The sequence below is a fragment of the Mauremys reevesii genome, linkage group 1 (genome assembly GCF_016161935.1).
Source record: "Mauremys reevesii isolate NIE-2019 linkage group 1, ASM1616193v1, whole genome shotgun sequence".
NCBI classification, from domain to species: Eukaryota; Metazoa; Chordata; order Testudines; family Geoemydidae; genus Mauremys; species Mauremys reevesii.
In genome coordinates, this window is record NC_052623.1 from 51,088,592 (window position 1) to 51,103,484 (window position 14,893).

The 14,893-nt window shown below is 41.5% G+C and overlaps 1 protein-coding gene across 2 annotated transcripts in view; it reads left to right on the plus strand.

Moving 5' to 3' along the window:
- The window catches only part of MTUS2 (microtubule associated scaffold protein 2), a 295,503-nt gene that overhangs the window by 159,559 nt on the left and 121,051 nt on the right, over positions 1-14,893 (plus strand). For both annotated transcript variants that reach the window (XM_039520771.1, XM_039520772.1), the window contains exon 4: positions 11,100-11,261. In XM_039520771.1, coding sequence (XP_039376705.1) covers positions 11,100-11,261 — 162 coding nt within the window. The remainder of the gene's footprint in view (positions 1-11,099; positions 11,262-14,893) is intronic.

Sequence of the window (14,893 nt, forward strand, 5' to 3'; positions counted from 1 at the left end):
CTTCCAAGGGAGGCTGTGGAATCCCTGTCGCTGGGGGGTTTTATGAATAGGTTAGACAAACATCTATTAGGGTAGGGTTAGGTTTATTTTATTCTGCCTCAGTGCAGGGGGCTGGACTTGATGACCTCTCAAGGTCCTTTCCAGCCCTGCATTTCTATGATTCTGCTCTTTCATGGTCTGCCTGGTATGGACTACAGCACAACCAATGTCATCTGAACGTCACTCAGCAACATCCCAAGTAGAACAGGAGTGGGAATAGTTTCTACAAAGCAGGTCCCTTTACAAAATGCGTACATTCTGTTAAATGTGCCACTTGAAATTTAAAGCTCTTCTGTAAAGTATTAAGTGATTTTATTACATGCCATTGTTTTGCCAGTTACGTAAATGAGACCAAATTAAATGTGTTATATAACTCTGCTTTACAGTCAGCAAGTTATATGCATCTCTGCCACCAAAGTACATAGAAAGTTTACCAAGTAATGAAATACTGACCTTGGTCAGCAGTGTTTGTAACAAATACATAAGAAGGACACTGGGGATGGGCCCAAGCCACAAAATTTGGATCTAGATTTCAAAAACTTAGTGCCCAAAAAACCTGTAGCATGTTTAGGTTGGGGTTTGGTTTTAGACCCATCTGCCATAGGGTATAGGCCCCATTGTACCACAGCCACCAAGAGGTTAACAAGTAGGCTACCTGTTTCCTTAGCTGCCGGTAATTGCTGGGTCAGCAACTGCTGGGCGATTAGAAGGCTGCAGATTTGGATTGCTTGGTAAAATAGACTCCAGCAAACAATGTGATTTAAAATGGCTCAATGTAAAATGTATACATCTAGGAACAAAGGATGTAGGCCATACTTACACAATGGGGGACTTTATCCTGGGAAGCAGTGACTCTGAAAAAGATGTGGGAGTCATGGTGGGTAATGAGCTGAACATGAGCTCCTAGTGTGATGCTGTGGTCAAAGGGGCTAATGCGAGCCTTGGATGCATAAACAGGGACTCTTGAGTAGGAGTAGAAAGGTTATTTTACCTCCGTATTTGGCACTGGTGCAACCACTGCTGAAATACTGTGTGCAGTTCTGGTATCCACAATTCAAGGACATTGATAAATTGGAGAGGGTTCAGAGAAGAGCCACAAGAATGATTAAAGGGTTAGAAAACAGGCCATATACTGATAGACTCAAGGTTGAAGGGAAGACTTGATACTGTCTGTTAGTAATTACATGGAGAAGAAATACTTAATAATGAGCTCTTCAATCTAGCAGAGAAAGGTGTAACAGGATCCAATGGCTGGAAGTTGAAGCTAAATAAATTCAGACTAGAAATAAAGTGTACATTTTTAGCTGTGAGAGTAGTTGACCATTGGAACAATTTACCAAGGGTAGTGGTAGATTCGCCATCACTGGCAATTTTTAAATCAAGACTGGATGCTTTTCTAAAAGATCTGCCCTAGGAATTATTTTGGGGAAGTTCTGTGTAGGGTGACCAGATGTCCCAATTTTAGAGGGACAGTCCTGGTATTTGGGGCTTTGTCTTATATAGGCGCCTATTACCCCCACCCCGTCACGATTATTCACACTTGCTATCTGGTTACCCTAGTGGCCTGTGCTATACAGGAGGTCAGACTAGATGCTCACAGTGGTCCCTTCTGGCCTTGGAATCTATGGATCTGTGATCAAAGAAGAGGAGTGGCTGCCAGAGCGACCGAGGGACTACTCCGTGAGACTCTTTCAGTAGTAGACTGGCAGGAAGCTGGCTAGGAAGTCAGAGAGGGAAAATCAGAGAATATGAGCCTGGAAAACGCCTCCAGAGAGGCAAAGTAGGAAGCAGCCCTAGGAGGTAGCAAGGGAATGTAACGAACTGGTCCCAGCTGCTTAACACAGATTGCCTGGCTGGACCCCAGAGGAGTGGGCAGGCCTTGTTTCCATGTGATCCCTAGCAAAGGGGATAGGTACCCCCCGCTTGGAGCGAAAGGGGTCAGGACTCTGCAGGGGCCTGATATTATCAACTCTTCATTAGGGTCATTGGGCTCCTTTTCTTTCCGACTCTATTGCCCTGGAAGAAAACAGAGTGTAAATGACCCAGCCAGATAAAGGGAAGCCACCCAGCATGGGGCCAAATGACTTGTTGCTGGAGTGGGGAAACTGAGGCCAAGTTGCCATTGTACTACCCACAGCCATGAAGGGGGTGCTGGCTGGCAAAGGCGCTGTTAACCTGAATTTATGGGCTTGTTTACTATGGCTCGCCAAAATTTCTGGTCTGATCAGAAGATATTTTAGGTTTTTGTCCCAATTCAGGCTACAGGGTTAGAGAACACAGAGAGCTCAATATCGTGAGAGGACTCTCAGGTTGTGTGGCAAGGACAACTTACGCTGAGGACAATACTAAATTGATAAGAACTTTATTAATATGAATGAAAGAACAATACATGCTATTGAACACAGAGTCACAAAGAAGTAATACAATTCTATGACCCCTGGTGGTAACATCTCTATTCTAAAAGACTACTTAAGCTGGCATGCTCACACCCTTCCCTGAAGACCTGGTAGTGGGAGGCAGAGGACCAGCCTTGTATCTGGCATGCCCGAGCCTTGAGTGTTGAGTAGCTAGGCTGTATTGGAAAGCTGAGCTGATAGCTTGATAGAAGATAGGAAAAAGCGACCAGCCTGCCCTTTTATAGGGTCCTACACTGCCTTAATCCTGGCCCAACCTACCATGCCCAAATCTTATTTCCTCACCCAAATAAATCTTCGAGTACACTTACTCTAGGTTAACATGTTCTGACATATATTCTTATGTATTAATATCGATTATCTCATTCCCGAACCATTACCCTTGGCCTTACTTCTGACTTCCACGTTCTGCGGTGTGCCCTGCGGTTACCAGTCTGCTCCAGACCTAAGGTAAACAGATTCAGTTCTTTGTTTGGTTCCCCATGCATTTCCCCAAAGTAAAGGTGGGCGACTGGTCGGCCATTTATCTATGCCAAAGGTTGCAAACACTCATACTGACTTGCTCTAGGTAATCATACAGGATATAGGCCTGTAGGTTGCTTGCGTTACAGCCACGAATAACCATGAATAACTATTATGAATAGTATGTACTAAATTCAACATAAACAAAATTCAAGAAAATAAGATGACTCAATAATACTAGGATATGATAACAAAATAACATGAATCAAACCAATAAAGAAAACACATTATGCAATATAGCAAGTTAGCAAACTGGCTTTATGGTCTACAGCACCCCTAGGCACCATCTATATCAGTGGTTCTCAAACTTTTGTACTGGTGACCCCTTTCACATAGCGAGCCTCTGAGTGTGACCCCCCTAATAAATTAAAAATACTTTTTAATATATTTAACACCATTATAAATACTGGAGGCAAAGCGGGGTTTGGGGTGAAGGCTGACAGCTCGCGACACCCCAGGTAAAAACCTGGTGACCCCCTGAGGGATCTCGACCCCTAGTTTGAGAACCCCAATCTATATGGCACTAACATAATCATTATGTCTGCTTATACCACTCTCATTACTGAAGTATTTGAGGGCTTTACAGTTTCCATCAAAGAAAGGCCCCAATCCTGCAAGATGGTCTGTGCAGGTGCAGAGGTCCACCCACACAAACCAAGTTGCAGGATCAGCACTTGATACGTACAGTTGAGGTTTTTCCTTCTTTATTTCTGTGTAGGTCTGTGTTGGGAAAGCCAAATAAATTATATAAATGTACACTTGTAAAATAGAAATAGAGTAACTGAAAGTGTTTCTCTTCTTGTGTTGCATTTCAATGGTTTAGAAACACACCAGACTTTTCAGATTAAACTGTGATATGTTTTATTAATGTGGGGACATGGTCAGATTGCCAGTTGTTCAGGAGCCCCAACTGGGCCTAAATTTTCAAAAAACTCAGCTCCAATTTAGGAACCAAAATTAGCACTAGGTTTTCAAGGGCACTCAGCACCCTGTTGTGACACCATGTGCTGACTGAGAGCTTTTGAAAATTTGGTTACTTATTTGGTGCCTAAATAGGTTGAGCTCTTTTGAAAATCAGATTCCAATTTTCAGTGTTGTGCTCTTTTAAAATTCTGACCTGTGTGTGTGTGAATGTCTGTAGACAAACAATACACTACAGTCATCATATTATACAGTTCATTGGTAAAATATGTTAGTTCAGTTTAATGTGGAACAAACATACACTTTGAAGTCAGTAAAATAAAGTGCAATAATAAAAACATTTTCAACTAGGTTAAAAAAATATACTATGAATATCAATCTTCATGCCTCTTGGTTTGAACCGATCATGTGCTAGATTGGAAATCTGTCACCTCATCACTACTCTCAATGATCCATTACACAGTTGACCTGATGCATTGAGGGATTTACACCTTTTTCTGAAATATCAGATATTGGCAGCCTGCAAACGCGAAATAGCTGGACTAATAATCTGTTCTATAATGGTAACTTTGTTCCAGCATAGTAACCCTTATGGACTAGTATGCACTCATATTATGTTTCTTGATCAATTATATAGCTTCAGATCAAGTGGAAAAGTATGAAAGTGGATATGTAAAAGGAATTGTATGCATCAATAATTAAACAAGACTGAACTGAAAAGAAGACTGCTAAATTAATGTAATATGAAAGTGAACTGACACATTATGCAGCTTATCATTAAAGTATACAAATTGATTGCCAAGGTATATGGAAGAAATCACAAGTAAAGAAGGCAGTTTAATAATTAAAGTATGGGAAAATGAGCTATGCTAGTGAAATATGTTGCTGTATTTTTGTTTTAAACGTCACTGGCTTATTCACAATGGTTTAGGGATTTTCCTGCTCAGACTATTACTCAGAGCACCAGACATTGACTCTAAGTTATCATAACATCTTTTCTGTAATCTTTGAAACCTTATTATGTTGTTCCTAGTGACCATGGTTACTGGATAAGAAGTATTTTCCTTCCCATTGAGTTATGCAGCATGTCACAGTATAACCATTTGTTGTTCTCTGATGTGGTCTCAATGGTTTGAGTCTTGCTTTTTGCATTTTCATATCTGCACGGTTTGACACTCTTATTTACTTGTGAAGAAGTCTCAAAGGACATCATGGTTCTGGTCCAGTAACACTGCAGACATACCTTTCATTGGGAGGAGAAGGCTAGATTTTCCAAAGCTAACCACCATTATTCTCCTTGTAATTATTTGCAGGTACAGTTTAGGTCAGTGAAGCATCTTAATGCCTGGTCTACACTGTGGGGGAGGGGAAGGGGATCGATCTAAGTTGCACAACTTCAGCTACATGAATAATGTAGCTGAAGTCAACGTACATAGACCTACTCACCGCGGCGTCTTCACTGCTGTGAGTCGACGGCTGCCGCTCCCCCATCGACTCTGCCTGCGCCTCTCGTGGAGGTGGAGTACAGAAGTCGACGGGAGTGCGCTTGGGGTTGATTTATTATGTCTTGACAAGACATGATAAATTGACCCCCACTGGATCGATCACTGACTGCCGATCCAGCGGGTAGTATAGACATACCCTAAGCACCAGACTGGGTCTGCAAATAAAGTGCTTAAATGACCTGAGCTACACCCAGAAATAATCATAGATGCAAAACTGCACCTACAAATATTTGTTGTAGCAAAACTGTGGGCACCAGAGGGTAACCTGGTAAAGCCCAGATAGAAAATCAGGCCAAAATGTCGCAGGTGAATGTTCCTCTTTAAATCATTCTGATGATCATGATTTTTCTCTGCTTTCTATAGTCATCTCTGCCCCTGACCTGCTGTGTGAATTTGAGCAAGTCACTTGACCCCTTTGTGCCTAATTTTCCCTATTTGTAAAGTACTTTGAGATATATGGATGACAAGTGCTATATAAGTGCTAAGTAGTGTTACGATTTATTATGTGGTATCCTGCCTATAGACATACTTTATATTGTTTTTAAACTTACATCAAGTAGTGTCTGAAATGTTAATACAGAAAGGTCTCGGCTACTGCTCTGGATGAATGTGAGAGCGTCACTGAACATGCATGTATGCAGACGCGTTCTCTGTGTTTCCCTCTTGGGTGTGATTATAGCTGCAGCAGGTAACTAACATTTCCCAGCTCATTGCCAAACAGTTTGATGCTTGACCTACTGTGAAGATCCGGAAACGTACGCAGTTTAAGAGTCTTCACGTTGCAGCTTGTGAGACACTGAGCCATAGAAGAGGACTGGCTCCAAATACTCTTGTACCTTCTCATGTTTTATTTATCAATAAAACAAAAAAGTTCAAAATATTGCCAAAAACAGGCCTCTTTTTGACAGCACCTGCCCATGTTCTCTGACAGAAAGAGGCTGTAGGACACTAACAAATATAGAAAAAGAAGGCTGTCACTATGCTAGCCCACTCGCCATTGGCCAGTCTTGCATGCAAAATCTTCTGTATCAAAATCTTCTGCACTGTTTACCGTTCAAGAATGGAACTCTGCTCAGACTTAGATTTGCGCAAAGCGACATGTTCCCTTGGCAAAATGATTGAATTTCTTTCAAGTTAAGCAAAGGATTTTTTAAAAATCCCAGTGACTTTTTTGCCTAAAAAATGTATGTAACTATTCGTGCTTTTTAATTTTTTTTCATTTGGTATTTGGTAACTTAAAAAAATAAAGGAACTACTGGTATGTGCAAAAAAACCTGCTGCTTTTAAAGACTAACAGAAATCTAACCAATCTGCTAACTGTGCTGCTAGAATGAGGGTAGGGAACTGTGAGGCACAGAGCCTGTTATCTGTGTATCAGGCTGGGAACCTGTTTTTGATTCACCGTTTCATTTAAATCCCTAGCCTACACTATTTGGCCCACCTCTGGCCTTTTCATATATCCACATGCCCTGCACTGTAGAAGGATGGATGGGGTGCAGCCATGACTCCCCAGATGGCTCATAAATCTGTTCATCTTCCACATGTTTTTTCACAGAAAGAGAAGAAGGAATCCTTGGGGATCAACGACTTGCAGTAAGGAGTCAATAACCAGGAGTGTAGCAGAAGGCCGTTAGTCACTCAGCAGGTTGTTAATACTCAGGAAGTGTTCTCCCGCAAGATCATCATGCTGGTCTATAATTAAGAACAATATATGTGTATTTTTCTTTTATAGCACCCACGAGATGTACCAGGTGCTTCATAGAAGAGCTCATAGAAGAGCCATGTCTACACTAGCACTTATGTCAGCAAAACTTTTGTTGCTCAGGGGTGTGAAAAAACCACCCTCCTGAGTGACATAAATTTTGCCAGCATAATCTGCACAGTGCTATGTCAGCAGGAGAGCATCTCCCGCTAACATAGCTACTGCCACTCACTGAGCTGGTTTTATTATGTCGACGGGAGAGCTCAGCTGTATCGGTACAGCGGTTCCACTGTAAGCTTGTAAGTGTAGACATGGCTTAAGTTTTACACATGACACAACAATTGAGGGCAAAGAATAAAGAGGAGTGGGCAAGGAAGGATGGATCTTACAGCAATGTAATCCCATGGAACACCTTTCATGAATCTGCACATCTTGCTGTTTCTGTATATTCTTTTTAGTAAAAAAATAAGGAATAGGAAGATTTTAAGAGTGCAAATAATATTGAGTTACTCGTGGGCCATAGATGGAAACGTGCTGTCATGACTGAGTGAAAATTGTTAAGTGAGGCGTCATCACGTTATCTAATTTGCTTCCGCGAGGTAAGTGGCTGCACTGAGTTAAATGAAACTATTAGTCTCCTCTCAGGAGGTGAGGAGTAGTGGGGTTTAATTTACTCTCTGCTTAGAATGTTAGCTTAAAAGAAAAGGAACATTCCGGAAATGTATGTAGCAAGCTGGAATTCCAGCCCTGCTGCTCGAATGATTCAATGAGGGCCCAATCCTGTCCCCAGAGACATCAGTGGGAACAGCCTTGAGATTATGTAAACATACGTGTGTCTGTGTGCACACATGTATTCCCACACACATTCACATGTGTATAGACTTCATATTTGGGTAAACAGCAAGATGAGATGTATTATTCCTTAAGTAAAACAATGGCCTCAGCGTGGTACATTGGATCTCTAAATCTTGCCATTCAACTTGACATCCTCAAGAATTTAGTATCTCTTTATTAAAAGATGAATAACAGAACAAATAATTTAAAAAATTCTGAGGGTATTTGTTCCTCTTCTGTTCTATTATCTGCACAACCGTTTATGTGACAGGAAATGTCCATAGGCATAAACATCACTCTCCAGGTACTGGGCATTTCTGGATACCTGGTACAGTCAAACCTCGCAATAATGCGCCCCGCCATAACGCTAAATCGCATATAACACGATCACAGGTTGGCTCCCCTTTAAGGTATAATACGGTACTGTACTGTACCAATGATCCCCAACACCATGGCAGGGGAGAGAAGCTGCAGCCCCGCACCTGCCGGGAACAGAGAACTCCGGAGCTGCGGGCGCCGGTGCTCTCTGTCCCCAGTGGGCGCGGGGCCGCGGCTTCTCTCCGGCTTCAAGAGGAGCTGTGGCTCCCCGCCTGCCGGGGACAGAGAACTCCGGGGCTGCGGGCTATGGTGCTCTCTGTTCCGGGCAGGTGCGGGGCCGCGGCTTCTCTCCCGCTTCAAGAAGAGCTGTGGCTCCCCGCCTGCCGGGGACAGAGAGAACCGGCGTCCACAGCCCCGGAGTTCTCTGTCCCCGGAGGCGGGGAACTGCGGCTCCTCTCCCCTGCTGGGCACTAGGGGCACTAGGCGGCACACATCAGTGCACCGCGTTGGGGACCACTGACAAACCCCGCTATACCGCGACTCCGCATTTAGCGCGATCTAAGTTTTTGGACCCCAAACATTGTGTTATAGGGGGGTTTCACTGTATATGATCACATCACATTTCAGGTGGCTTTCCATTCAGCCTGTAATTATCCTTTAGTTATTGGCCCTATTCCGTTGTGTTTCAAAGGGCAAGGCTTTTTGTTGCCAGCTGCACTTCATACTAAAAAACCTGAATATATATAAATAAATAATTTTAATGCAAGATCTCTCAGAATAGATTATATAGCTTCCCTTGGCACCTCATGCTTCAGACAGAAGAATTGCTTCCGTGCTGGAAGCTAGCCAGATTTCTAAATTGAAATATTCTCTGTATAATAAATTTCACATAAGAGAATAAAAGATAGGCATATGAGGCTTCAGTAAAAGGACATTTGAGTTGTATATCTCTGCAAATAACAATAAATATTTCCTCTTGAGGTAATTCCTATACTTAAAAAAAAATCATCCCAAATCAGCTAGGTGAGCACATTTCAAAGAACAGTTAATAATTTTAGCAGCATGTGGTTAAATGATTAAATGAGAGCATGCCCAATAAAATATCACTAACATCCAGGAGAGCCTTCGGCATGCACACATTGTGTGCAGTGGACATTACCCAGGTTGGGCCAAATTTCCTGGTGGTGTAACTTCATTGAAGTGAGTGGAGTTCTGCCAGCAGAGAATTAGCTCCATAATCTTTAACGTTTGTTAAACTAGTGAAAAATTCCTGTAATTCTGAAGCAACATAGCTGTGTAATGTATTAGGGATATTATGTGCATGGATGATACATGCTTGTGGTTTTTCTGCTCCCATTCAGATACAGTAGAGGGTTTAATTTGAATTTGTAATGTAGCTTGTTATTTTAGTAAAGGTCAAATGTGTTTGTAGTATGCAGTGTAGTTGCGGCTGTGTCAGTCCCAGGATGTTAAAGAGACAAGGTGGGTGAGGTAATATCTTTAATTGGTGAGAGAGACCAGCTTTCGAGCCACACAGAGCTCCTTCTGCCTTTCCCAGACTTGAAGAAGAGCTCTGTGTGGATCGAAAACTGGTCTCTCTCCCCAACAGAAGTTGGTCCAATAAAAGATATTACCTCACCCACCTTGTCTTTTAAATGTGTTTGTAGCAATTCGTGTAGACTTTAGGCACACTCCTTTAACTTAAGACGTGCACGCAAGCCACCTTAAAGGGACAGCAAACCTTAAGGTATTTTTTCAAAGCTGGGTGATACAGTTTTTCCTTTTATCAGAAAAGGTGCTTTTCTTTTTGAAATGTGCACCTTTTTTATAACAGATCCTAAGATGTTCAAAAAGAAAATGAAGAGAGTCTCTTTATGCATGAATAAGAAGCCTACATCTTAAAAAGCCTGAAGACTTTGGCATGCTAGCTATTTTAATAATGTTATCATTTCCCTACAGGCCATACCTAAATAGCATTTTATTCCTCTCTGTTTAAAATAATGAAAATAAAAATTATAGCCTTTCTGTGAAATTCTGTGTCTTTTTTTTGCCAGTGTCTGTGCTCAGTTTTCAAGCAAATGCTTCTATATTCCTGCAAATGTTCAAGTCCAAACATGCGGTAATCTCTCACTCCGCTTCGGCTTTCTACTTAATAGATAAGAAGACACTCCACTGTTACTTTTTTAAATGTAGAAAAAAAACTGATTTCCTTATATCTGCAAGGAGCATAGGATGTGATTATTTCTTAGGTGGCAAATACAGGAAAGCCAAATGAACACATACAGGGGTTTTGAAAGGTCTGTATCAAATGGAAACCTTGGCAACCTTAGATTAAATATGAGAATGTCATTGAAAAGGATGTGCTGATTAAAGAAATTTTTTCTTTTCATGTTATCATTCAAATTTCTGTATAAGATCAGAAGAATTGATTGTAACAAACCGTTGCTGATTAACGACTTGATTTTGCAAGGTTCTAAGCCTTCTGGCTCTGATCTTACATACCAGAGGCACTGCTTACTAACATGGGTGACTCCATGCCCAGTAGTCAAGCAAAAATGCTTACAGTAGTAAGCATTAAGGAGGCCGGTAGTAAGTGCTATCAGAATCAGGCCCTAAAAGCAGCCTAGACTTAACATAATAGAAATTCAGTATTGGGAATCCTTTACCTGTGAATAACCGGTTGCATTGGGAGAAATATATATGTAACAGAGCCATTACTCCTCTGAGTAATGAGGAGAATATGCCTTTATAGGTTATAATTGTAAACATGAGTTCAGTCTATGCTCCAGAACTTACATACATTTTTTATGAAGTTATAATTAGTGCAATTTTGGCCTCCTGCAGGTTCAAACTTTGGCAGTGAAGAGCAAACCCCTCCTAAGGCATCTGTGCCTTCTAAAGATTTACCCAAGGGGACCAGTAGGACTGCACTGCAGGTATCAACCAGCACAGCAACTCCCCGCAGGAGTTTACTTCCAGCACCGAAAACTACCGTAACACCTGCTGGTAAGTTTTTCAAGCTTGTGTATTCAAGTCGCCATCTGCATTACCCAAGTTATGTTTAAATAATATTTCTAATATACTTTATTTTTTTATGTGGTTACCTTTCACATGGCTCTGAGACATGTCACCAAAACTGATCTGATTTTGATTCCGTTTGCCACTAAGGTGCCATAGTCTATTTGAACCACAGTCAGTGACACATGGGTAGTCTCATTTTGCAAACTTAAGCATGTCTGGCATTGAAGGCTTTCAGTGCTGCTGGCTGCACATGCCACAGATTCGCTGTGTATAGTATTCATGTTCATTAAAATATTCACAAAATGGCATTTTGAAAACACGAAACTTCTCTAGAGACTGACCGCTTCCTTTGAGAAGAGAATTCATTGTGAAGTATATTTCCAAGGACAAGAACATGGCATTCCAGAACCAAAGAACTCATGACATTTTCACTTGAGAGCGGGAAAGAAAAGAAGAAAGCAACCAGGGTAAAAAGTTCCTGGGAATTCTGATTCCAAATCCTCCCAGTAACTAAACCCTCCTTCAAATCCATCAAGACTGATTTCTTCAGATAGGCCTACAACAATTCCCTAACATTACTGGCCTTAACCCAGAAGAATTTAATGAGTGAAGAGGGAATGAGCAGAAGTGCATGTTCTTAAAATATAATTTCTTTAAATATAAATGTGAATTAAATGTTTGATCAAAGCAGGAATTAGCCACAATTTTTAGAAATAAAAAAGAAAAGGCATAATCTTCTTTATCAAAGTGTTTGTGCTGCTATATGCTGTCAGCTTTCCAATGAAATAATCCATGTATTACTGTAATACTGATGGCTCGTCTTTTTTTAACTGAAAAGCATCAATATTTTTGCATAATAAATTGAAAATTTTTTTTGCCACAGTTCATACAATGACTTCACTGGGACTCTTTGCATACAAAGGAGCTGCTCAGTGGGTGTATGAGTGAAAGAATCTGACCCTACGTGATTAACTTTTAAGATTATGATGTGCTTACTCATGCTGAATAGTACCTTACTTCATGAATAACCCCCTAAAGTCAGTGGGATTACTAAACAGAGTAAACATATCAGAATCTGGCCTTAAATGATTCACATTTCTAGGCAAATAAACTGAGGGGGCGGGTAAGTAAATACTCACTAGTAACATTTTCTTGTTGTTTAACTCACAGGTAGATTTTTCTTTTTCTTTAGTCTTTGTTCATCTAAGTGTTTCACATTAAGCTGCAGCTAGTACAGAGATCTTCTTGAGATGAACCTATTTCTCATCTTTCTGAAAGTACCTCAGCATAGAGACTAGCCCTGAAATCCCTTTCTCACAGGAGTAATCTTTGCTCATGGGACAATAATACCAATGAAGCAGCATGTCAGAATGAGAATTTGCAGGTTCTGGGTCATATTTTGTAATTTTGAGGATGTATTTGATCCAAACCCTTATGAGGGTGTAGCTGAGTCAAAGTAACCCCAAATCTATGGCAATGAACAAATGTATATGGACAGACCAGGCCTGGAGTTTTCAGCATCTTTATAGCAAAAGGTTTCCTTAGGGGTGAAAGCAAACTTAATGTTCCAGTCAGTTAAACGTTTTTAGGATGGTGTATTTTGATGATGTAATGCAGCTAATGTGAGCTAACTCCACTCGAAGTGTACTGGATTTATCCTACAGTCACCTGGACAAAAAAAGCCTTTCTCCAAAGCCAAGCAGTTTTTCAGAGCAGCTTGCAATTGCTCACACCAAATCGGAAATTGGAGGTGGGAGATTCTCTAATGGCTCCCATGCTCTCTCTCTCCTGCCTTTGCTTCTGGACAGATCATACTTCTCATTGCCCAATGCACTCTTGTCCCTTGAACTCCTTACTAGTTTCCCTGTTGCCTCCCAAGGAAAAGATGCCTCACTGACTTCCCACTGTTGGGCTCCCCTCTCTGCTAAGACTCTCCATTGATTTTCTGATGCCTCTGCTTCTTCCTTCCCTAAACACTGCCTGCTGCTATATTACAGGATGCCTTAAGCCTACCCACGTCACAACCTCTTCATCCTCTCAGGTATTGCTCCTCCTGATACGTGCTGGGTAGTTGCTTGCAGAGTCAAATGCACAAGGCAATGCACAGATCCAAGACATCCGCTCGGCTACATAACACTGATGCTGAGTTGACTGAAGTCACAACAAAGTTTTCTTGCCACCATTAAGCCCAAAACATTGTCACCCAAACAGACAAGGGTTCAGTTATGGCAAACAAGAGTAGAGAACGACCCTCTAGCGCTAGCCTGTGTGCTCTGGCTCCCACCAGTCGAGCACCTACCACCCAGTGCAGATCAACCCTGGACTTCCCTTAATCAGTAGCGCACTGGAGTTGGCCCAGTCTAGAGAAGTGATGATACCTGTGGCTGCGGCAGAGAGCCTCAGAATACGAAGCATCTCCTGTGATGCCAGCTGCTTGAATGTGAATGCTCTTCTGGTGACCTGGCGGAGTGCAGTGGTCAGACAATGGCATGCACATGGATGTGTCAGAAAGCAGTATGAGGACATGACAAGACGAATCCCTAAACCTGACTCCCTGTTATCTGTCTGCTTGGAGTGAACATTGGCTCAGAAGGACAAAATGAGCATTGCCCATTTGGTATTTTCCTTCAGGACATATGGCTTGGTTGGGCCATCTCTTTAATGACACGATCTTATATAAGAGCTGAATATTATAATCCATCGTGGCCAAAATAGGAAATATTCTGTATGCATGTGAGAATGCCCATTTCGCCTTGATTAGTGATAACGGTTTAGGCCCAATAGCAGAGAATGTTACCTATATTAGAATCCCTGTCCTACAGACCTTGGCCCTGATTCAGCAAAGCACTTAAACATCTACTTATGTCCAATTGGAATCAATATGACTTAAGCACATGCTTAAAGTTAAGCAGGTCATTAAGTACTTTGACTATTCAAGGCATTTGAGATTATATGTGAAAAATGCAGTGGCGCACCAGTTCACCAAAAATCTTTAGTTTCCATCAGAGAGACAAATTGGGTGAGGTTGTATCTTTTATTGGAGAAAACTTCTGTTCATGAGAGAGAGAAGCTTTCGAGCTTACACAGAGCTCTGGGAGAGGAGCTCAGGGTGTCACAGCTAAATACAAGGTGGAACAGATTGTTTAATATAAGTAGTTAATACATATTTCAAGAGACCATTCAAGGGGAAGTGGCTTGTTAACAGTCATGACGGGGTGGTGAAGAAGAAAAAACATGGAAGGGGGATTAGTGGGTTATAATTTGTTGTAATAAGCTTTAAATCCAGTGTCTCTATTCAGTCCATGATTTTTAGTGTCTAGCGCAGTTATGAATTTAAACTCCCAAGTTTCTCTTTTGAAAGTGTTGTGCAGGTTTCCTTTGAGGATGAGGCCTGAGAGATCAGATATGGAGTGATTGCTTTGTGAAAAGTGTTCCCACACAGGTGATACTGTGTTGTTGGCTTTTATCATTTTCAAGAGCATAATGATTGTCTGGTTTCACCCACATAGTTGTTATTGGGGCATTTAGTGCACTGGATGAAGTATACTGCATATTGTGATAGGCATGTTGCAGGACCTGTGGATCTGGAAAGGTGTATTGTGGTGGTGCTGATCATC